At 39.9% G+C, this 25,666-nt stretch overlaps 2 protein-coding genes across 3 annotated transcripts in view; one reads left to right on the forward strand and one right to left on the reverse strand.

The window, feature by feature from the left end:
- PELI2 (pellino E3 ubiquitin protein ligase family member 2) overlaps positions 1–25,666 on the forward strand; it is a 207,269-nt gene that overhangs the window by 135,307 nt on the left and 46,296 nt on the right. The window lies entirely within an intron of this gene.
- LOC130851250 (NEDD8-conjugating enzyme UBE2F-like) lies at positions 19,176–19,733 on the reverse strand. The gene has a single exon (XM_057731274.1). It carries the CDS (start codon positions 19,731–19,733, stop codon positions 19,176–19,178), a length of 558 nt encoding a protein of 185 aa, XP_057587257.1.

Consider the following 25,666-nt stretch of genomic DNA (forward strand, 5'->3'; position numbering starts at 1 on the left):
GAGAAAGCTAAAGGCTCACCTTGCAAAACAGGAAGTCAAAAGTAACATGTAACTGAAAACCAAGAGAGAGTAACTTGGTAGGTCATGTCACACTGAACCCACTTGCCAAGGAAGTCTGTGTAATTTCCACCCAGGTGTGACTTAAGACAGGCTGGAAAGCAGCCTTTCAACCCTCTGGCTGATGACTCCTGTAACCAGAGTCCAACTCAGAGGGAGGCGGGATGGCTTTATCGCAGCGTGGTACCTGAAGGAGCTATGCAGGCTTCTTAGGGCAACCGAGTTTAACATACCCTCGCTAAGGAATACCGTTGGGTTACAAGGACTGCATCAGTGCATTCATTTTACCTAACAAGCCCTGATCTCTCCTAGTATGTTTTCTCCTATTTGAGAAGGAACATATTCTGGGAAGAATACAGGCTCTTGAGCTGGAGTGCTTGGTCCCAAATCCTGGTTCTTTGTGACCTTGGGCAAGTGAATTCACACCTCAGTTTCCTCACCTGTAAAACAGGGATAATAATACTACGTCCTTCCTAAGGTGGTTGTGAAGAGTAACTCAGTTCACATATGTTAAATCTTTCAACTAGTACATGGCACGTAGTAAGCCTACAGTTATATATTATTTTATAATATTTTATTTTGTTAACTTTTTCATATTTTGCTATTACACTTGCGTTGTTTTCTTTATTCAGTTCACAAAAATGGATCAGTAATTCAGAAGTGGATCATTGAGGTGTACAAAAGGAGTGACAAAAATAGGAATAAAATACCACAGCTCAGAATAACATAAACATCAATAGCGAACAGAACCCCAGTGTAATTATAGAATGTGAGTCTTGATGTCCAGAAACCACTGAATCTGCCCAATTGATAGTTTCACTCAAGTGACAGAAAAAGAAAAATTGTAAGCAGAAAGTACCACAATGACTGTCTGAAAATCGGATTTTCCTTGGCAGGTGATTTATTTGTCCACAGTCTCCAGTGCTTTCTCTGTTATGAAACTTTGTCAAGTAGTGGCATGAAACCCTCCACACTTCTGAGTCATTTTCAGGCGAAGCACAGTGGCCTTTCTAGTAAACCCAGTTGTATCTTCCCAGATCAAGTACAAAATAATGTTTTCCAGGGTGAAATTGATGCATGTTGCCGCTAAGGGCCCAGAAAAGAACAAAACCTCAGAGGCATGGTTCAGAATTCCATTCGTCATAGCCAAGGCAGGTCTGCTGAGAAGTTTGCGACGTCAGCCTCAAAGCTGATGGCAAACATACTCACAGGGAAAGAGGAACAAGCTTTTGGCAAAACCCCTTTATCAAACGCTGCTGTTGCCTGTCACATAACACCATTGGTATGCCGTGCGGCCGAGCAGTCACGTGTGTGGGAATGAGTATCTTACGTTATAGTTTGTTGAAATCGCTGATGTGCAGGGTGTGAGTCAGTCCTTAGCATATGTCTGATGGCACGTATCAGGGGAGAAGGATTCAGTGACTTTTCATTGAAAACCTTTGCTCAGACAGAGAGGCTTTTTCCATCTTTATTTCATGAGCTCTGATGTCACTCGGAAGGTTCCTGACATTCCTCATGGCAGAGCGCAGCTGAGGAAGCAGGCGGGAAGTGTCGCTCTTTGGAGGCTTGTCCGCACCACACCTTTCCGCCAGGGGGGTGATGAAAGCTCCATCACTGAATGTCTGTTTCCCACTGGGCTCTATGAAGAAACAGTCAACAATATCTCAGCTTTTCTACGTTGAATTTTGCTAGCTGTCGACGAGATCTTTCGTGAGATAAGATACGAAGTACAGTGTTTGTTCATGATCCTGTTGGGAGTCAAAACCATTGCAATGATGTCACTTGGATGAGGTGGCATGTCGTGTAAGTATTTTTTCTCCCCCTAATTTAATCTGTCTCATCTGGGCAATGACAGAAATGAGATAGTGAAATTTTTAAAAACTGGATGGTGGTGCTGACAACTTGATCACCAGGAATTTGACTCTTTCCTAGCATACGCTCATTTTTATCCCCCCAAATCAAGGGTCTCTTGGGCATATGTAAAAATCTAAGGCAGGTGCACTCAAAAAATGAATGAGGAATCATTCGCTACTTCCTCCCAGGTGGAAGTGTTCCATCTCCCAGTTTTTTTTTTTTGACCTTTTTTTTGGATTTGAGGATCGCTGATTAACAGTGTTTTGATAGTTTCAGGTGCACATCAGAGCGACTCAGCCACACATGTACATGTATCCATTCTCCCCAGACTCCCTCCCAGCCAGGCTGCCACTTAACAGGAGCAGAGTTCCCTGTGCTGCACAGTAGGTCCTTGTTGGTTATCCGTTTTAAATAGAGCAGTGTGTACATGTTAATCCCAAACTCCCTAACTGTCCCTTCCGCCCATCCTTCCCCACTCCCCCCACCCCAACTCCCCCCCTGCCCTGCCCATAACCATAGTTCCTTCTTTAAGTCTGTGGGTCTGTTTCTGTTTTGTAAATAAGTTCATTTGTATCATTTCTTTTTAGATTCCAGATATAGGCGATATCACGCGATATTTCTCTTTCTCTGTCTGACTTATGAAATAAGTCAGTATGACAATCTCTGGGTCCATCCATGTTGCTATTCTTTCATTATTTTTAATGGCTGAGTAATATTCCATCTCCCAGCTTTTAAGGGTGACTTACGTTCTAGTAGATGCTGAGAGAAACTTTTAATGAGGAGTTTCTCCATAATACCTGGGTTCATTCTTAATGCAAATGTCTGTACTACCTATTAGAACAAGACACTGCAGCCATTCCCAGCTGTCTGTACAGCATGACTTATGTAAACTAAAATATATTAGTTTATTATTTAAACTAAAATTATATTATCCAAATCAGCTTAGATTAGGATCCAGACTATTGCTCAAACTAAAGACATCATTGAACCCAGATATAAGAATGTGCTGGTAGGGAATGAACAAATAAAAAATTTTTTATTACAATTCATCATTGCATATGTACCATATGCCTATGGAGTGAACGCAAAGCTGGCAAGATTTGAAATGTACTGCCTTGGAGATTGGAGAGTTATTATTCTGGTCTGATATTCTATCTGTATTATTCAACTGTACAGCCAAATTTCCTTTCTTTGGGAACTGTTTCTTCATCTATAAAAATGAGAATAGCCAGACAATTTCCCTTGCTATATCAGTACTTACTGAACTTTTTGAACTGATTGTTCCTTTGAATGTCATAGATCCTGTAAATTTTAAAGTAACCGGAGATTTTAAGCATATCTAGTCCATCCTTCCTCAGTAGGCACAAATCTCCTTTGTGGTATGCCTGACACACCCTGCGGGGCAAGCAGAGGATGTATGAAGCTTGTTGTGACCTGGGAAGGGTGGCAGGTCCAGGGCTGTGTAACTCGGTTCCATTTTCAACAGCTATAACTCTTACAAGGTTCATCTTTTTGTACCTGAATCTGATTCCTCTCTCCTGTAAATTTTTATATATTGATTTTGGTTTTGTCCATCAAACCCAAACAGAAAAAGTCAAATTTTTCTTTTAAATGTATAGCCCATTAATTATTTAAAGTCAGCTACTACTCCTCCACTAAGACATCACTTCTAGGGCAAGTTCTTTGAACCCTTCTTCCTGTCTGTTTCCCATTTCCTTCTGTTTTAGCCCTTCTGTGTCTGCATTTGAGTGCTCTTCAGGACCGTCGTGATCTACCTGCATTGGTTAGGATGCTTTCTGTGTTCTACAGTGTTTACTGAGTCAGGCCAACTGTGTGCAAGGAAGTGTGGGCTTGGCATGGTCCTGTGTTATTTAACCCATATAACTTTGCAAGTAGGCTTGATTACCAACAGTACACTGATAAGAAACTAAGACTCAGGTGTTAAGTAATTGCTCAAGGTAACTTACCCAGGAAGTAGCAGAGCTGTGTCTCCTATTCCCTTTTACTATTTCATTGCACCATTGACTCATATTACACAACCTTTCTCATACTTACAGCCTCAGACACATGCCTTTTTTTAAATTCAAGAAGTATTACATGCTTTCTGAAAACCTTTAAACTTTACATGAATGTATGAAGTCTTTTCCTACCCGAGGAATTCTGCTGGTGAAATGTGATTGCCTTTTTACGTTCCTGCTCCACCACTTAGCTTCTGTACCTAAATACAATGGAGATACGGCTGTGTACCTGTTTCACTAAGCACTGAACGAGTTACTGTATATAAAGGACATATAACATAGCGTCTGGAACATAGTAAGAGCTCAAGTGTTAGTTGCTCTTATATGTACAAAGACACAAACACATGCAAATTCTTATATATAAAAATAAACACATATAGTCAACTAATGTTTGACAGGGAGCCAAGAATACTTAATGGGAAAAAGATAGTCTTTTAAGTAAAAGGTGATGGGAAAACTGGACAGCCACATGCCAAAAAAAAAAAAAAGACAGGAAAAGAAAAGAAACTGGACTCAGTCATAACCACTCACAAAAATTAGCTCCAAATGGATTAAAGACTTAAATATAAGACCTGAAACCATAAACTTCTAGAAGAAAACATAAGGGAAAAAGCTCATTAACATTGTCATAGCAACAGTTTTTTTAATATGACACCAAAAGCACAAGCAACAAGAGCAAACAGGTGGGACTACCTCAAACTAAAAAGCTCGTGCACAGCAAGAGAAACTATCAGCAGGACGAAGAGGCAGCCTACAGGATGGGGGAGAATATTTGCAAACCGTGTATCACAGACGGGGTGACTCTCCAAAATCCATAAGGAATTCATACAACTCAAAAGCAAAAAAGACTAATAATCCAATTTAAAAACAGGCAGAACAGACCTACATGTAAGGCCAGACACTATAAAACTCCTAGAGGAAAACATAGCAGAACACTCTATGACATCCATCAAAGCAAGATCCTTTTTGACCCACCTCCTAGAATCAGGGAAATAAAATCAAGAATAAACAAATGGGACCTCATGAAACTTAAAAGCTTTTGCACAGCGAAAGAAACCATAAGCAAGACTAGAAGGCAATCCTCAGAATGGGAAAAAATAGTTGCCAACGAAACAACAGACAAAGGACTAATCTCCACAATATATAAGCAGCTCATGCAGCTTAATACCAAAAAAGCAAATAACCCAATCCACAAATGGGCGGAAGACCTAAATAGACATTTCTCCAAAGAAGACCTACAGATGGCCAACAAACACATGAAAAGATGCTCAACATCACTCATCATCAGAGAAATGCAAGTCAAAGACACAATGAGGTATCACCTCACACCGGTCAGAATAGCCATCATCAAAAAATCTAGAAACAATAAATGTTGGAGAGGGTGTGGAGAAAAGGGAACTCTCCTGCAGTGTTGGTGGGACTGTAAGTTGGTACAGCCACTATGGAAAACACTTTGGAGGTTCCTTAAAAAACTACAAATAGAACTACCATATGATCCAGTAATCCCACTCCTGGGCATATACCCAGAGAAAACCATAATCCCAAAAGAAACATGTACCATAATGTTTATTGCAGCACTGTTTACAATAGCCAGGACAGGGAAGCAACCTAAATGCCCATCGACAGATGAATGGATAAAGAAGAGGTGGCATATATAGACAATGGAATATTCCTCAGCTATAAAAAGGGATGAGATGGAGCTATATGTAATGAGGTGGATAGACCTAGAGTCTGTCATACAGAGTGAAGTAAGTCAGAAAGAGAAAGACAAATATTGTATGCTAACTCACATATATGGAATCTAAAAATGGTACTGATGAACTCAGTGACAAGACAAGAACAAGGACGCAGATGCAGAGAATGGACTGGAGAACTCGAGGTTTGGGGGGGCGGGGGGTGAAGGGGAAGCTGGGCCAAAGTGGGAGAGTCGCATAGACATATATATACTACCAACTGTAAAATAGATAGCCAGTGGGAAGCTGCTGTATAACAAAGGGAGTTCAACTCGATGATGGGTGATGCCTTAGAGGGCCGAGACAGGGAGGGTGGGGGGGAGTCGAGGGAGGGAGGGAATACGGGGATATGTGTATAAATACAGATGATTGAACTTGGTGTACCTCAAAAAAATGAATAAATAAATAAAAGGGAAAAAAAGGTAGGCAGAGGACCTGATAGACATTTTTCCAAAGAGGACATACAAGTGGCTAACAGCTACGTGAAAAGATGCTCAGTACCACTAATTGTCAGGGAAATGCAGGTCCAGACCACAAAGAGCTATCATCTCACGCCTGTTTAAATGGCTGTCATCAAAGAGACGAAATAACAAATGTGGGTGAGGTTGTGGAGAAAAGAACCCTGTGAACTGTTGGTGGAAATGTAAATTGGTACAGCCACTATGGAAAACAGTATGGAAGAATCTCAAAAAATTAAAAATAGAACTACCATGTGAACTTAGCAATCCCAGCTTCTGTGTATTTATCCAAAGGTAATGAAATCACTTTCCTAAAGAGAAATCTGCACCCCCATGTTCACTGCAGCATAGTTTACACTAACCAAGACATGGAAACAGCCTAGGTGTCCATCAATGGAAGAACGGGTAAAGAAAATATGCTATATATATGCAAGGGAGTATTTATTCAGCCATCAAAAAAGAAGTATGACACAACATGGATGGAACTTGAGGGTACTATGCAGTGAAATAAATCAGAGAAATGCAAATGCTGTATGATACCACTTATGTATGCAATCTAAAAGAAAAAAGAAAAAGCCAGGAATTCCCTGGTGGTCCAATGGTTAGGACTCAGTGCTTTCACTGCTGGGACCCAGGTTTAGTCCCTAGTCAGGGAACTAAGATCCCACAAGCTGAGCGGTGAGGCCAAAAGAAAAAATAAAAAAAAAAAAAAAAAAAAAAAAAGCCAAACTCATAGAAGCAGTGCAATGGTGGTCTCTTGCAGGTAGGGGAAATCAGAAATTGTTGGTCAAAGGGTAGAATTTCCAGTTATAAGATGTATCAGTTCTGGGGATCTAATATAGAGCATGTGGCTTTAGTTAAAAATACTGTGTTATACTTGAAGGTTGCTAAGAGGGCAGATCTTAAATGTTCTCACTAAAAAAAAGAAATAGTAGTTAGGTGATAAATATATTAACTAACCTTATTGTAGTAAGCATTTCACAATATATTGTATACATGTATCAGATCAACACATTATATACCATAAACTCACACAATATGTCAATTATATCTCAGTTAAACTGAGGGGAAAAAGAGAAAGGTCTTCCCCACATTAGACTAATAAAATTTTTCATGTTTTTTTTAAAGCCCACAAAACTCAATGGATAAGCTTAACAGTAGTTTAGAGACAGGTGAGAGAGAATCAGTATGATGAAAAATAGGCAAAATAAAATATCCAGAATAAAAAGAAATCATAGAATAATTTTTAAAACTACTTAATCCACAATAAAACTTCAAAACAAGACTATACCACAGATTAGGACAAATGGAAAACAAGGAGTAAGAAGATAAATAAAACACAACTATATATAAGTGACTATAAGAATTAAATGCTGTGGCCTAGATGTTCCAAATTAAAAACTAATAAAAGAAAAAATATATATGGAATTCCTTAAAAACAAAATGAACAAGAATGGGGACAGTCTGTGTATAATACCCTCAACCTGCTTTTATCACCCCAGATTTCATATTCTTCCATATCATTATATTTTAGCCTCCCGTAGTTTTTTTTCTTTTTATAGCTGCAAAATATACTATATTCAGTTAATATATATATTTAGCTGTTCCCTTGTTGATGGGTATCTGTGTTTTCTTCTTGCTGTGACAAATAATGGTATAGGGGGCAGTTGGTCCACATATCCTTATTCATGAGACTTGATTGTCTTAACCTACACATAAGAAATTTATGTTTGTCTCTTTCACGATATCTTATCTTGTTAGATTCGGCCTATTTTTATACTGTCTTGTTATTGGATAGATTGTGACCCTGTCTTGCAGTGGATTCACCGACTTTGGTTTTACTTCATTTTGTTATTGTGATTAACCTCCTCTCCTTGACATCTTGAAAATCTTGGGTTAGAAAGGATTGGATTCAGCAGAGTTGCGGACAGCATTCTGTAGTTGCCACCAGAGGTCTCATGTTAGGTTGAAACTGATCTTTTAGGTATAATCATTCACCCAGGTATATTTTCTAACTTATTTCTTCATCGTATGTACAAAAATATCATTACAGACCTTGTCAGATGCTTTTATAGCATCTTGTTAAGAAAGCAGTCATTTAGTGAGTAGTCTTTGCTACCCAGTCTGGAAGGATGATACTTTACTCTCTATTTGGGGAAACTGGAAATATAAACAACAGATGTCTGTAGTTTGGGAAATGTCTGAAAAATGTCTAAAAATGCCCGCAGTTTTTTTGCACACACACAGAAACTATGAAGGCTATTTTGATTCAGTTAGGCTAGCTGCCACATAACTGACATCAGTGTTGATGCTCCATTTGGAAATTTTTTAGCAAGATCAAATTTCATATAATCTGTTAAGATGTATTTTCAGAGTATTGCATTGATTTAGATCATTAAAAGTGGTTGCATGAATGTGAAAGAGTACAAAAATAATTTTCAGTCTCTTCTGTGCTAACTATTAGTATGCAGCAAACATGTCATAGGTGCCAACTAAACATGAGGCTGCACTGAACATAGTAAACAATGAGAACATGAAGTCCTGTGCACATTTTTATTCATTCCAACTCTTTAAGATTTTAGAGATCAGAACCACATACAGCACCTCATTTGAACCTTTCAAAAACTCTGAAGTGACAGAATACAGATCATTATTCCCATTTTTTAGTTGAAGGAATTGAAGCACAGAGAAATCAAATCACTGCGCAGGAGAAGGGGCGCTTCATTCTGATCATCAGGGAGGACATGGAAACCTTCACACACAGATGGCCTTTAATCAGGGCTTAACATTTTGTTAAGGAGTGACTGTGAAAAGGGGCGTCCAGGCTGAGCAGCGGGCCAAGGCGGGGAGGCAGGGAAGAAACAGCAGGGTCTGGAAAGTAGAGGGACGGCAGGTGGCTGGCACATCCCGGGAGGTTGGCCCGGAAGGGTGATGTAAGGCCAAATCCTCGACAGTCCTGAGTGCCCGGCTCAGGAATTTGGACGTGCATCCATCACAGCAGGAAGCCGGCTGAAAGGATGAGAGGGCCAGGAACAGAGTGGAGACCCGAGAGGGCTGTTGCTGCTACTTACTATTCCGAGGTGTTTGAAACTCACAACTCTTAGGTGCCCGCGGGAGGGCCAGTCACTGCTGGTCACCTGTGCTCACTGGACCACTTTGTAAGAGGGTTCGCCTCCGAGCGAATACTGGACCACTTTGTAAGAGGGTTCTCCTCTGAGCGAACACCTCCTAAGCGTGGCTAACTGCCAATTCAAAAATGAAATGCTCAGTTTTCTCTCCCAGTTGTTCCCTTAACTTCGGTGTTTTTGCTTTATTGGGCCGTTCACAGGAAGGTTTGAGTACTTTTTCATCAGTTCACCCCTGTGGTAGTTCTGTGGCTTGGCCATGGGAGTTGGATTACTCGGTGCTCGAAAGTGCTTCAGAAGATTGATAGGAGTATCTTACTTTTCGAAAATTCACGTATGAGAGTTCTAAGCTTAAAGAATTAACATCTACAAAAATTCAAACAATATTGAGCATTTACTCTGTTCCAGGCCCCCGTGGGGTGTGGGAAGAAGGAAAAGGAAGGCCAAGACTCCTTTGCAGTTAGTTGTTCCCACTTGTTTGGTGTCATTTACTTAGGTTATTATATGTCTACTGCAGTGGTTGGTTTTTCTTGTTTACAAGTCTTGTCTCTATCACTGTGCTTGCCTTTCCCTCCTTCAGCATACCTTTTCCCCTCGTTCTGCCTAAATCCTGCTACCTCAGCATCCCACTCAGGGACTACTTCCTCCTAGAATCCTTATCCAACTCTTCCTAGCCACAGTCAGTTTAATTCAACAAGTCCTTCTGGAGCAGTCTGTTAGACGCAGGGTCCTGTGTGATTAACTTGGGGGTAAGAACTGTGCCTAACACAGTCTTTGTAACCTCAGCACTGAGCATGGTGCTAGACACGTAGCCGGGGCTCCAGGGATGTCTCACAAGGACGTAAAGGACTCACGTTCCCTTGAGGAGGCAATACATAGACACACACCAAAACCACACAGCAGCCTTTGGGGCAGCACACGTGGCCTGCGTGCTCCTTTCTGTGGAAACTCAGAGGATGGAGACGAAACGGTGGTAGAGAGCATGTCCCCACTGCTCTACCCATTAAAGTGTATGCAGGGACTCATTCACTCACAGGTCGCTGAGTCCTGCTGTGGTCGACAGCTGTTCTGCGTCCTGTGGATGTGTGAACCTTGATGTCATTCAGATGCTTTTGCGATGGGGAAAGCATTTCTGGGAGCTTTGTTTGACTTCTGTGGACAGACTGGATTAGAGGGATGGCGTGGGGTAGGTCTCATATTCTCCAAGGGACAGATGTCTCCTTCACCTGTAGGTTTTGGAACATCTTTCTTCCTTTCTGAGGATGCGCTAATCAGGGTATATTGCATCCCAGCTATAACACCATGTGCTCTGCCCAGACTTTGGCTTCTGGCTTATTTCCAGTAGCCACCAGCCGTGGCTGAACTTGGGGAGCACTGTCCTTGACGTGCTGTAGGCCTATCCTGGAAACATTGCTGAAACACCGCCAGGCAAGTCAATACTGGAAGGTATTAGTGGTTTCTTAGATTAGGTTCTTTAAACGCAAAGCCTGGGTAAGTGGTTTATTGAGAAATTGCTGCCAGAAGAAAACATAAGAAAGTGAGGGGAGCAGGAGAGAGCCAGAGAAGAAGTTGAGAAAATGTGCTCTTAGCCAGAGTGTAACCTCAGCTTGGTCCCCTGAGGAGCTCTGAAGCATGGGACCCCACAGTCGCCCCGCTCTTTTTGTTAGTTATGGGCCACAGGCTGCTCTTGGGGGAAGAGCATCCTCTCCCAGGCATTTCTGAACTAAGTGGTCAAAGGGACTTTCCCCAGAAAAGGGTTCAGTCATGAACCATCAGTAGCCCACACTCAGCTGCCCACAGTCCCCACAGTGGGGGCAGCAGGAAGCAGGCACACTGGCCCTGTGAAGTCACTGACAGACCCGCTTCATAAACAGGTGACGTTTGTACTTCTTAACCTGTTTTCCTTTCCGTTCACACGAGGAATGACCCTTCTAGGAAGATAGTGGCAGAATGTTTGTGCCGCACTTTAAACTTAAAAATTCAAGTGTATTTTCTGCCTTCACTTTATCCCTGCAAGGTAAGTAGGGTAGTCACTGATGCTATATTGTTGAGAGCACTGTGATCTGTTAGTGACTTCAGGTCAAGTTTCCACAGGGCGCTCTGTTTCACCCTCGTAACAGTTCTCTGAGGTGGCTATTGTCGTCCCCTCACAGTTTCAGTGCAAGGAGATTGTGTGATATGCCTGTGTGCTCAGAGCTGCTGGGCAGTGGACTGTCATATTTAAACCACCTGTTTGACTCCACACCCTGCTTCAGTCCCACCGTACCCTGCAGCCTCTGCGATTTAAGCAAAACCAAGTCCAAGGCTCAAGTTTTTGACACCTACAATTCTTGGAAGGAGGCCTCTAAGCATAAATGATGGGGCCTGTTCGATGTGAAATTTTAAATGTTAATTGTTTAAAGCTAGTGTAGAGTCTCAGGACGAGCTGTCAAAGCCCTGGGGTTTGCCACATCAAGAGTAGCCACGTACGTGGACTTCATCGGTTCGGTGTATATTCATCTTGTGCTCCTGTCTAGATTGACACGATGGCCTGAGACACCACACATTGTGTACCGTAATTCTCTTGGTTTTGTTCATAGTGAGGCTTAAACGGATGATGGGGTAGAACTTTCAGAATTTTTAATTAACTTAATTTGAGAATAACACAGGGTAATAATGTCTCAGGCATCTAGAAGATTGAGAGGATAGGGTATTCTGGTTCAAGAATTTACTCATTCAGCAAACACTGAGTACTCTCTGTGCCAGACATCATGCAGCTGGACAATAAGGAGCTGACAATTTATAGATAACTAAATAGTCACTATAGCACAGGGGAAGTCATGTAGCCCAACTTGAATAAATGATGTTTAGCCCTTTAAAATTAGCTTCATAGTTATTGGTCACATAGCCCTGTTTTAAAGTAAGATTTCCCAAAGCAAAAATGTTCCAGCACTGCATTCATTCACACAACCAGGTCTTTATGGGAACATCTACTGGATCTAAAGTACTGTAACCCAGTCTCATCACTTGTCAAGTCAACAAGCTTTGAAAGAAGTCTAAGAAAACACAATGGTAATATTATTCTTGTGAAAATACACCTAACCTATAACATGTGTATTGTTGGTCATGGTGGAGTCAGTTTGGTTTAGGCAAGACAAAAAATATCATTCACTTCAGAATAAAAATTAATCAGAAATGTTTCCAGGTGTGATTCTGGAGAAAGGGGGGATCCAGAAAATATTTATTGAGATCTGATAGCAAATATATGTAAATTTCAATTTGTCCCTGTATCTTTTAGCAAAGATTTTGTGTTGAGACTGACTCCTTTTTTTTTTTTAACACAAATTATAGTTAGAAAGCAAAAAACTTTAGAACTTCTTGGAAAGTAACTAATATATAGACTAAGTGAAATCACTTGTTAGCCTAGCCTGTAAGTTCTTAAATAACAAAAGATTTTATCGCAGGTAGATTTCAGATGTGTCTCCCCTCTTTAATCTCATATGCTCTGATTAATATAGGAAAGACCTGTTAAAGTGTATGTTTTGAGTGTATGTAGCCTTCATCTTCAGAGTCATACCAGTGTATGCTGCTAGAAGGTGCCAGATACCTGAATATTTCCATAGGATGCTCTGCCTTCTTACATATTATTTACTTTGACAAATATTAAGGTATATAGTGTTGTTTTTCCTTTCACAATATGAATTTGAGTATTTCCTTTTAAATATTTGCCTTGGATGTACATAGAGCCCTGTTTTAATAATATATGGTGAACATCAAGGGCAAATAGGATATGTTTTAACCCAGGTTAGCTCTATAACAAATGTGTTTTCTTCTATAAGAAAGATACCTACCAAGTTAAAGGATAGACGTACACATTGTCTTGTAACATAGTTGTGTACTGTGTGTGCCAGGAATACACACAATACACAACTACTTTGTAAGACAGTGTGTACTCATAAAGTATTTGTGTCCTCTAGGTACTGGAGGTAAATCAGTGAACAGCATGGAAAAAGTTCTTATCATTTTAGCAATTACTTTGTCATGTGAGCTAGGGGGAAGACAATATATATACAAATAAACAAATATCAACTCTTAAGTTTTCAGGAAAAAAATAAGATTAGCAAGAAGTAAATTGGAATACTACTAATATTTAGTGTTACTAGGAGTGTTATGATTCAAGAAGTTGAATTGTTTACATTTAAAATTATCATCATTTCAAGTGTACTAGATTCTGCCCCCACCCCCTAGATTTTCTAAATGTGTGCAAACCAGAGTTCTGTTTCTACCCATCAAGAATTATCTCCTACAGAAGCTTTCTCTCTCCTCTTGTTGTGCACAATGAAACATTGGACAAAATATATTAAATAACTGTTTGCAGGCATTGGACCACAGGCAGCTTGGGGCTGTGATCCCTAAGAGAAGGGAAATGAATGAGGCAACCCCCCACCCCCATCCTAATGGCCTGAAGGCGGTTTCCAGGCCCAGGCACAGAGATGAGGAACCACAGCCCTGTGAGCTCACTGAGTTGAAGAGCCAGAGTTCACAGCTGAGGCAGCTAGAATTTGTGAGGGAGAGCACCAGAGGTGGGGCTTCATAGGGAGAAGGAGCTCCTGATAGCTGCTGAGGATGATGTCCCTGAGCCTTGCTCATGTGTGGGATAAACCTCCATAGGATGGGGAGAGAGCCTCTGGAAAGCAGTGGGTTGAACCATTTCTGAAGCTCACAAAGGGCTGGGGATTAGTTCATTTTCCCACTTGCAGAGCAGAAAAACTTCATAATACAAGAGAAATAGGATAGAATCTACAGAAGAGTAATAGATAATGAGGCTAAATTATCCCTAGGTCAAAGTGTGCCCTGGACTTGCCCTAACAAAGCTTATAAACAAGCCTTGAGAGAGAAAACTGATTCAAAATAGCATATGTGTCTGCCAGAGCAAGTTCAACACCTTTAACAAAATCCAGGACCCCAAAACATAAAAATAAGTGTCCGGCATCCAATCCAAAATTACCAGAAAGGTAGAATAGCAGTAAAACCAGGACCTATACTGAGGCAAGGGTGATGAGGATTGACCAATAGAAGCAAACCAAAAAGTACAGATGGAATTAATAGACAAGAAGGGTAAAACAACTGTGATCAAGAGTGTAGAGGAAAACATGTACATGTTAAGCAGAGGAGTGGAAATACAAAAGGGACCCAACTGAAACTTCCAAAGGGAAAAACAAAATGTCTGAAGTGAAAAACACACTGGTTGAGGTAACAGCATTTTAGAAACTGAAGAAGAAAAGATTAGTGAATTGGAAAACATAGCAATATAAAGTATTCAGTATAAGGCAGAGAGAGGGAAATGGCTGAAAAAAAGTGAAGAGAGCCACAGTAAAATGTATAAAAATATCAAATGGACTGAAATATGTATAATTGGTGTTTTATAAAAATGGGAGTAGGGAGGGAAAGAAAAGAATGGCCACACGCACTATTATATATAAAAAAGATAATTAATAAGGAGCTATGATGTAGCACAGGGAACTCTACTCAATACTCTGTAATGGCCTATATGGGAAAAGAATCTTTTTAAAAAGTGTGGATATATGTGTATGTATAACTGATTCACTGTGCTGTACACCTGAAACTAACACAACATTGTAAATCAACTATACTCAAATAAAAATTTTTTTAAAAAGGCCAGTTTTTTTCAAGTTTGATGAAAATGATAAATCTGAGATCTAAAATGCTGACTAAATACTGACGAGAAGAAACATAAGAATACTACGGTTAAGACCTATCACAATCAAATTGCTGAAAACTGATAATGAAGTCTTGAAGGCACCCAGAGAAAGAAGAAGCAGTATGTTCAGGGGAACAAAAATAAGAATGAAAAAACAAACAAACAAAAAACTTAATCAGAAATGCTGCAAAACCAAGGCAGAAATAGAGACACAGATGTAGAGAACAAACATATGGACACCAAGTGGAGAAAGCAGGGAGGGCTGGGGGGGAATGAATTGGGAGATTGGGATACCAAATTGTATACTCTAAATATATGCAGTTTATTGTCTGTTAACTGTATGTCAATAAAAGTTCTTAAAAAAATCAAAAAATGCTGCAAAACCAAAAGACAATGATTGACATCTTTATAGTACTGGAGGCATTTTTCATAGAACTAGAACAAGAAATCTTACGATTTGTATGGAAACGCAAAAGACCCCGAATAGCCAAAGCAATCTTGAGAAGGAAAGATGGAGTTGGTGGAATTAGGCTTCCTGACTTCAAACTATACTGCAAGGCCACAGTGATCAAGACAGTATGGTACTGGCACAAAAATAGAAAGGAAGATCAATGGAACAGAATAGAGAACCCAGGGGTAAGCCCAAGCCCATATGGGCACCTTATCTTTGACAAAGGAGGCAAGAATATACAATGGAAAAAAGACAGCCTCTTCAATAAGTGGTGCTGGGAAAATTGGACAGCAACATATATAAGAATGAAATTAGAACACTTCCTAACACCATACACAAAAATAAACTCAACATGAATTAAAGACCTAAATGTAAGACTAGACAGTATAAAACTCCTAGAGGAAAACATAGGCAGAACACTCTATGACATACATCAGTGCAAGATCCTTTTTGACCCACCTCCTAGAATCAGGGAAATAAAATCAAGAATAAACAAATGGGACCTCATGAAACTTAAAAGCTTTTGCACAGAAAAAGAAACCATAAGCAAGACTAGAAGGCAACCCTCAGAATGGGAAAAAATAGTTGCCAACAAAGCAACGGACAAAGGATTAATCTCCACAATATACAAGCAGCTCATGCAGCTTAATACCAAAAAAGCAAATAACCCAATCCACAAATGGGCGGAAGACCTAAATAGACATTTCTCCAAAGAAGACCTACAGATGGCCAACAAACACATGAAAAGATGCTCAACATCACTAATCATCAGAGAAATGCAAGTCAAAGCCACAATGAGGTATCACCTCACACGGGTCAGAATAGCCATCATCAAAAAATCTAGAAACAATAAATGTTGCAGAGGGTGTGGAGAAAAGGGAACTCTCCTGCAGTGTTGGTGGGAATGTAAGTTGGTACAGCCACTATGGAAAACACTTTGGAGGTTCCTTAAAAAACTACAAATAGAACTACCATATGATCCAGTAATCCCACTCCTGGGCATATACCCAGAGAAAACCATAATCCCAAAAGAAACATGTACCATAATGTTTATTGCAGCACTGTTTACAATAGCCAGGACAGGGAAGCAACCTAAATGCCCATCAACAAATGAATGGATAAAGAAGAGGTGGCATATATATACAATGGAATATTACTCAGCCATAAAAAGGAATGAAATGGAGCTATATGTAATGAGGTGGATAGACCTAGAGTCTGTCATACAGAGTGAAGTAAGCCAGAAAGAGAAAAACAAATATTGTATGCTAACTCATATATACCAAATTTAAAAAAAAAAATGGTACTGATGAACCCAGTGACAAGACAAGAATAAGGATGTAGATGCAGAGAATGGACTGGAGGACACGGGGTTGGGGGGGCGGGGGGCAAAGGGGAAGTTGGGATGAAGTGGGAGAGTAGCATAGATATATTTACACTACCAACTGTAAAATAGATAGCTAGTGGGAAGTTGCTGTATAACAAAGGGAGAACAACTCGATGTTGGGTGATGCCTTAGAGGGCTGGGACGGGGAGGGTGGAGGGGAGTCGCAGGAGGGAGGGAATATGGGGATATGTGTATAAATACAGCTGATTGACTTTGGTGTACCTGAAAAACTGGTACAAGAGTGTAAAGCGACTGTATTCCAATAAAGAGCTAAAAAAAATAAAGTACTGGAAGGCAGAAAGAAGGAGGGAGAAAAAAAGGGAGACTCTCAACCTAGAATTCTATACCTAGCAAAAATATCTTTCAAAAATGAAAGGAAAGACCTTTTTCAAACAAACAAAACTGAAAATAATTATTGACAGCAAACAGCACAAGAAATGTTAGTTTTTCTGGCAGAAGAAAAAAGATACTAAAGGGATATTTGGGTTTACACAGAGTACTCTGGATGTGGTAAAAATAAGGGTAAATATAATAAGACATTTTTAAAATCTCTTTAAAAGATAACTGGTTAAAGCAAAGTTAATAATAATGTAGAGGGTTTATAATATATATAGATGTCAAATATATGACAGTAACATCAAGGGCTGGAGGGAGGAATTGTAAGCGTTTTGCATTGTTTACCCCAGGAATTCAGAGTTGGTTCATTACACAATAATCAGTTGATATATTTCTTTATGTCTCCTGCCATATTTATGGATTGTAAGGTGTGACAGATGTCAGTTTTCCCAAAAATTGATCTATAGATTCAACACACTTTCAATCAAAACCCCAGATTGCTTTTTTTTTTGTGGAAAAAAATTTAAATGTAAACTTACCGTATGTGAAATACTACGAAGTACATGTTCTCTCTTCTCCTGATTCCTGCTAATTATTTTATCTTTGACCCCAGCTTCTGGTATAGTGCTCCTGAGTGACAGGAGTGTCTGCTACAGAGCTTATGTTGTAAATCCCTTGAAATGTCCTGGGTGATTGGAGTGTCTTTTGTTCTAACAAAGCAAAAGCAACTCTTGATGAGTTCCTGGATGGAGGCTGGTCACTAGAAAGACCAAGCCATGATTAGAAGTTTGAAACTTTCAGCCCCAACTCCCATTCTCCAGAGAGGTGAGAGAGGCTGGAAACTGTGCTAATAATTAATCACGCCTACATGATGAAGCCTCCATCAAAATTATGAGGTTTGGAGACCTTCTGGGTTGGTGAACACATCAACATGTAGGGAGGCTGTCATACCCCAGCTTCACGGGGATGTAAGGTCCTTCCAGACCTCTCCCTGAATTTGTTTTCATCTGGCTGTTCATTTGTATCTTTTGTATCCTTGTATCCTTTAAACTACTATTTTCCTGGGTTCTCTGAGCCACTGTAGCAAATTATCAAATCCAAAATGGGGGTTATGTGAACCCTCAATTTGTAGCGAAGTTGGACAGAAGTTGTGGGGAACCTGGGGGCCTACTACTTGTAATTGATGTCTGAAATGGGGAGCCGTCTTACGGAACCGAGTCCTTAACTTGTGGGGTCTATGCGAAATAGAGGCTGTTAGTGTCAGAATTGCATAGTGTAGAAAACTCACACTTTTTTTTTTTTGATTTTTAAAAGCCAAATTCTTGTTGTATTTGGACAGAATGAATACTGTGTCTTTCATATTTTCTTTGTATTTCTCTTCAATAGTTGCTTGACCCAACATCTTTCTGTCTGCTCTATACAATGAAAATACAAACTAAATGAGAATAGAAAAAAATAATTAAAGCATTAAATCGTACAAATTACAAATCTGTTCCGAAATATACTTACATTAACTAAAATACGCATTTCAGTAAGAGATCTCCAGTGAATGACTATGCATTCTGGGAAGCTTCACGACATCTAGGCAGGGCCAACAGTCGTGGAAGGAGCTAAGAGAATTCGCATCCGATCACAGTTTGCGGCGGGTTTCTGATGGCCAATCTGCGAGCTACACTGAGCACGTCGTTACCGTCACCTGTGCGGGGACTGACTGGGGGGAGGGGGAAGCAAGCGCTAGCCTCGGTGCTGGGTTCATGACAACTTCTTGAGAATCCCATCAACAGCCTATACAGTACAGTTTCAAAAAGGTAAACATGTTAAGGGAAGCAGACAACTCTTTAGAACCCCAAGCACATTTTCTGGCTGTGTTTATGTGGAACCCTCCGTCTACGATGGGCGGTTGTGAAGAGGTTCTTCCTCAGGACAACGTGGTCACAGGCCTCGGACGGCCCAGCGGGACTGAGGGGAGCCGAGGACTGGGGAGGAGGCTCCCTTCTGGTTTCAGCTGGAGACCAACTTCTAACGCATGGTCCCCAGCCCCGCAATCCTCTCCTCCTATCATCTGGCGTAGCGCTTAATGTAGTCTTCAACTTTATTCCGAAAGTCCTCCTTGTCCCTCAGATGGTGTTCTGCAGCTTCAGTATTCAGTGGATCATCAAAATTCAAAAGATCAGTAAACAAAGAGTTTAATCCCCAAACAACATCCTTCAGTGTCCTCGTAGGGGCCCAGCCTGTGCCGTCAATCGAATGTTCTCTCAGTAAACTGAGACATATCTCGCCCGTCTCTGTGATGTTGGGGTGCCAGACCCTGGTCCAGCATTTCACTTTGGGAGGCACCATGCTGTACGCGTCTGGAACTTCAGTTTCAAACTGAAACTTTCCGCCCTGGTAGTAACCCTCATCTGGGGTGACAGTTAGCTGAAAGCAATGAAGCTTGTTTGGATCAGGAAAATGCACTTTACACGTACAAGGTAAATTAGCTTCAAGTTCTGCAACCTCTTTAACAAGCAGCCTGTCTCGCACAGAAACCCGCCAAGTGGAGTCGGAGGCCGTGGCTGACGCCCGGGACCCTTTGAGACCATCATCCCGCTTTAGTTTGCTTGCCAGTGTCAGCATCACTGCCACCTTTATCCTGGGCACCCTGAGACAGGCAAGGCGGGCCCGGCGCCCAACACCATGCCCGGCCGGCCGGCCGGCGGCGGCGGCGAGGCACGGCCTCTCACAGCCGCACCGGCTCCGGGCCAAAACTCACACTTGATATTGGACGTGTTGTGAGAATGAATAAAAAAATAACAGAAAAGAGTTTTTCTCCTGCTCAGCATCTGATCCGGCAGTCCTCTCCTAGGTATTTACACGGGAGAGATAAAAACAACGTCCATAGCTTTATTTGTGATAGCCAAAAACTGGAAATAATGTAAATACCCATCAGCTGATGAATGGATAAGCAAATCATTGTCTCCCCATACAGTGGAATACCATTAAGAAAGAAAAAGGAACAGACTGCTTATACACACAATGGAGATTAATCTTAAAAGGCTTTGGTACTTTAAAGAAGCCAAATACAAAGCGCTACACATTGTTTTCATTTATATGATATTTTAGAAAAGACATAGCTATCATAACAGAAAGCAGATGAGGACTTGTTGGGAAAGAGGGGAGGAGAATTGGCTGAATAGAGTAACGAGGGAGCTGTTTGGGGTGATGGAGCTGTTCTGTATCTTGATTGAAGAGATGGTTACATGACTATTCATTTGTCAAAACTCATCAAATTGTGCACTTAAAATTGGTGAACTTTAGGGACTCCCCTGGTGGCACAGTGGTTAATCCACCTGCCAACGCAGGCGACACGGATTCTATCCTTGGTCCCGGAAGATCCCACATGCTACAGAGCAACGAAGCCCATACACTGCAACTACTGAGCCCATGCTCCGCAACTACTGAAGCCCGTGCACTGTAGGGCCCCGGCTCTGCAACAAGAGAAGCCACTGCAATGAGAAGCCTGCATACCGCAATGAAGAGTAGCCCCCGTTCACCACAACTAGAGAAAGCCCGCGCGCAGCAACAAAGACCCAACGCAGCCTATAATTAATTAAATAAATAAATAAAATAAAATTGGTGAATTTTATTAAATATAAATAATACTCAAAGCTGATTTCTAAAGTATGTGAAACAGATTTCCATAAACTAAATTTGAGGGTTTGATGATACTCCTAGTGTGAGTAGATAGTATGATGGGAACCTCAAGAAGCTAACACTTCAGCGTCTTATGCTGAAGTGATACAAGCGGGATTGTCTGCTTGTTCTCATCAGCCTGTATGTAGATCATGATATTCTGTTATGGAGATCTCAAAATGAATGTGAATGGACAGGTCTGTGTTCAGAGTAGAATAACCAGGAGAGAAAAGGGATTTGAAGCCACGTATTTTGAAGCAAAACAAGGAATAAGGGATGTTCACCAAGTGAAGGAAATACTGAAGTTGAGGTGCAGACTATCTCTAAATATTTGAAAGTCTCTTGTATGGGGATTGGAGTGGTTTTGTTTTGTTTTGTTTTATCTGAATGTTCTGGCTACAGGGAAATAGGTTTCTGCACACCACAAAGCTTCCCAGCTTATTCAAGTTCAGCAATTACTTGGACTGGATGGTATTGACAAAAGTGATATACTTATCAAGCAGACTCTAGAAGTGTCTGAACAATATGCCTGACTTTCAACTTGTTTTTATAATTTTAACCTGTAATATTGTGATTACATAAATAAATTTATTGTCTTGCCTGATTTTTCCTGCTTAATCTCTTTGACCAGTTTTGATTACCTCTTGTTTTTGTAACTCAGTCTTACATCTTAGTTGCCATACTTTTCTGGTTCTCCTCTCACGTCTCTTATGCTTCTTCCTTTCTGATGATGAAAAGAGGATTTGATAAGTCACTGACCTACACTGATTTCAAAGGGATTTGCCAAATTATGATCTTATAAATTATATATGATTATGAAAATTTACATAAATGCTCTCTCCCAGAGTTGGAAATTGTTTTGTAAAAGAGCGATGAAATATAATGAAGCGAGTTTGCAATGCAGTGTAGACTCACCTATTCACTAAGGAAATGACTTACCCTCTCCAAGTCAGTTTCTTTATTTTACAAAATGGGGATAATTATATCCACATTGTAGTGGTTGTGTGCGCCAGAGGATCAAGTAAAATAATATACATGAGAATGCTCTACCTTGAAAAAGCACTGTATGCAGAAATCATTGCTAATTTGGTTATTAAGGCAAGGTGTTTATCTTATTTTATAGGTCTATTTTTTGTTTTGTTATGTTTTAAGAACTTTTATTGAGATATAGTTAACAGACAATAAACTGCATATATTTAAAGTGTACAATTTGGTATTTTTTTTCTTCTTAGTAACATATATCTGGCAATCCCAGTCTCCCAATTCATTCCCCCCCAATCCTCTCCGCTTTCCCCACTTGGTGTCCATATTTTTGTTCTCTACATCTGGATCTCTATTTCTGCCTTCCTTGCAAACCGGTTGATTTGTACCATTTTTCTATATTTCACATATATGTGTTAATATATGATATTTATTTTTCTGTTTCTGACTCACTTCACTCTGTATGACAGTCTCTAGGTCCATCCATGTCTCTACAAATGTCTCAGTTTCATTGCTTTTTACAGCTGAGTAATATTCCATTGTATATATGTACCACAACTGTTTTATCCATTCATTTGTTGATGCTTCCATGTCCTGGCTGTTGTAAATAGTGCTGCAATGAACATTGAAGTGCATGTGTCTTTTTGAATTATGGTGTTCTCTGGGTATATGCCCAGCAGTGGGGTTGCTGGGTCATAATGGTAACTCTATTTTTAGTTTTGCAAGGAACCTCCATACTGTTCTCCATAGTGGCTGTATCAATTTACATTGCCACCAACAGTGCAAGAGGATTCCCTTTTCTCCACACCCTCTCCAGCATTTACTGTTTGTAGATTTTCTGATGATGCCCATTCTCACCGGTGTGAGGTGATACCTCATTATAATTTTGATTTGCATTTCTCTAATAATTAGTGGTGTTGAGCAGCTTTTCATGCGCCCCTTGGCCATCTGTATGTCTTCTTTGGAGAAATGCCTATTTAGGTCTTCTGCCCATTTTTTAATTGGGTTGTTTGTTTTTTTGATATTGAGCTGGAGGAACTGTTTATGTATTTAGGAGATTAATCCTTTGTCTGTTGATTCGTTTGCAAATATTTTCTCCCATTCTGAGGGTTGTCTTTTCGTCTTGCTTATAGTTTCCTTTGCTGCACAGAAGCTTTGAAGTTTCATTAGGTCCCACTTATTTATTTTTGTTTTTATTTCCATTACTCTAGGGGGTGGGTCAAAAAAGATCTTGCTGTTATTTACGTCGAAGAGTGTTCTTCCTGTGTTTTCCTCTAGGAGTTTTATAATGTCCAGCCTTACATTTAGGTCTTTAATCCATTTTGAGTTTATTTTTGTGTCTGGTGTTAAGGAGTGTTCTAATTTCATTCTCGTACATGTAGCTGTCCAGTTTTCCCCGCACCACTTATTGAAGAGGCTGCCTTTTCTCCATTGTATATCCTTGCCTCCTTGGTCATAGATTAGTTGACCACAGTTTATCTCTGGGCTTTCTATCCTGTTCCATTGATCTATATGTCTGCTTTTGTGCCAGTAGCATACTGTTTTGATCAATGTAGCCTTGCAGTATAGCCTGAAGTCAGGAAGCCTGATTCCAACAACTCCGTCTTTCCTTCTCAAGGTTGCTTTGGCTATTCGAGGTCTTTTGCGTTTCCATACAAATTGTAAAATATCTTGTTCTGGTTCTGTGAAAAATACCATTGGTAATTTGATAGGGATTGCATTGAATCTGTAAATTGCTTTTGGTAGTATAGTCATTTTCACAGTGTTGATTCTTCCAATCCAAGAACATGGTATGTCCCACCATCTGTTTCTATCGTCTTTGATTTCTTTCATTAGTATTTTATAGTTTTCTGAGTACAGGTCTTTTACCTCCTTGGTTAGGTTTATTCCTAGGTATTTGATTCTTTTTGTTGCAGTGGTGAATGGGATTGTTTCCTTATTTTCTCTTTCTGATCTTTCATTATTAGTGTATAGAAATGCAAGAGATTTCTGTGTGTTAATTTTGTATCCTGCAACTTTACCAAATTCATTGATTAGCTCAAGTAGTTTTCTGGTTGCATCTTTAGGATTTTCTATGTATAGTATCATGTCAACCACAAACAGTGACAGTTTTACTTCTTCTGTTCCAATTTGGATTCCTTTTATTTCTTTCTCTTCTCTGGTTGCTGTGGCAAGGACTTCCAAAACTATGTTGAATAGTAGTGGCAAGAGTGGACATCCTTGTCTTGTCCTGATCTTAGAGGGAATGCTTGCAGTTTTGCACCATTGAGAATGATGTTTGCTGTGGGTTTGTTGTATAAGGCCTTTATTATGTTGAGGTAGGTTCCCTCTATGCCCACCTTCTGGAGAGTTTTTGTCATAAATGGGTGTTGAATTTTGTCAAAAGATTTTTCTGCATCTATGGAAATGATCATGTGGTTTTTATCCTTCAATTTGTTAATATGGTGTATTACATTGATTGATTTGCGTATATTGAAGAATCCTTGCATTCAAGGGATAAACCCCACTTGATCATGGTGTGTGATCCTTTTAATGTGTTGTTGAAGTCTGTTTGCTAGTATTTTGTTGAGGATTTTTGCATCTAAGTTCATCAGTGATATTGGTCTGTAATTTTCTTTTTTTGTAGTATCTTTGTCTGGTTTTGGTATCAGGGTGATGGTGGCCTCATAGAATGAGTTTGGGAGTTCTCCTTCCTCTGAAATTTTTTGGAAGAGTTTGAGAAGGGTGGGTGTTAGCTCGTCTCTAAATGTTTGATAAAATTCACCTGTGAATCCATCTGGTCCTGGACTTTTGTTTGCTGGGAGATTTTTAATCACAGTTTCAATTTCATTCCTTGTGATTGGTCTGTTCATATTTTCTATTTCTTCCTGATTCAGTCTTGGAAGGTTATACCTTTCTAAGAATCTATCCATTTCATGCAGGTTGTCCATTTTATTGGCATGTAGTTGCTTGTTGTAGTCTCTTATGGTGCTTTTTATTTCTGCAGTGTCCATTGTAATTTCTCCTGTTTCATTTCTAATTTTATTGATTTCAGTCCTCTTCCTCTTTTTCTTGATGAGTCTTGCTAGAGGTTTATCAATTTTATTTAGCTTCACAAAGAACCAGCTTTTTTTTTTTTTATTGATTTTTGCTATTGTTTTCTTTGTTTCTATTTCATTTATTTCTACTCTGGTCTTTATGATTTCTCACCTTCTACTCACTTTCGGTTTTGTTTGCTCTTCTTTCTCTGGTTTCTTTAGGTGTAAGGTTAGATTGTTTATTTGGGATTTTTCTTGTTTCTTGAGGTAGGATTGTATTGCTATAAACTTCCCTCTTGGAACTGCCTTTACTGCATCCCATAGGTTTTGATCGTTGTGTTTTCATTGTCATTTGTCTCTAGGTATTTTTTGATTTCCTCTTTGATTTCTTCAGTGATCTCTTGGTTATTTAGTAGCATATTGTTTAGCCTCCATGTGTTTGTGTTTTTTAGTTTTTTTCCAGTAACTGATTTCTAATCTCATAGCGTTGCGGTCGGAAAAGATGCTTGATACGATTTAAATTTTCTTGAATTTACCAAGGCTTGATTTCTGACCCAAAATGTGATCTATCCTGGAGAATGTTCCATGTGCCCTTGAGAAGAACGTGTAATCTGCTGTTTTTGGATGTAATGTCCTATAGCTATCTATTAAATCAAGCTGATTTATTGTGTCATTTAAGACTTGTGTTTCCTTCCTAATTTTCTGTGTGGATGATCTGTCCATTGGTGTAAGCGGGGTGTTAAAGTCCCCCACTATTATTGTATTACTGTCAATTTCCTCTTTCATAGTTGTTAGCATTTGCCTTGTGTATTGAGGTGCTCCTATATTGGGTGCATATATATTTATAATTGTTATCTCTTCTTGAATTGATCCCCTGAT

The sequence above is a fragment of the Hippopotamus amphibius genome, chromosome 4 (assembly GCF_030028045.1).
Source record: "Hippopotamus amphibius kiboko isolate mHipAmp2 chromosome 4, mHipAmp2.hap2, whole genome shotgun sequence".
Taxonomy (NCBI): Eukaryota; Metazoa; Chordata; class Mammalia; order Artiodactyla; family Hippopotamidae; genus Hippopotamus; species Hippopotamus amphibius.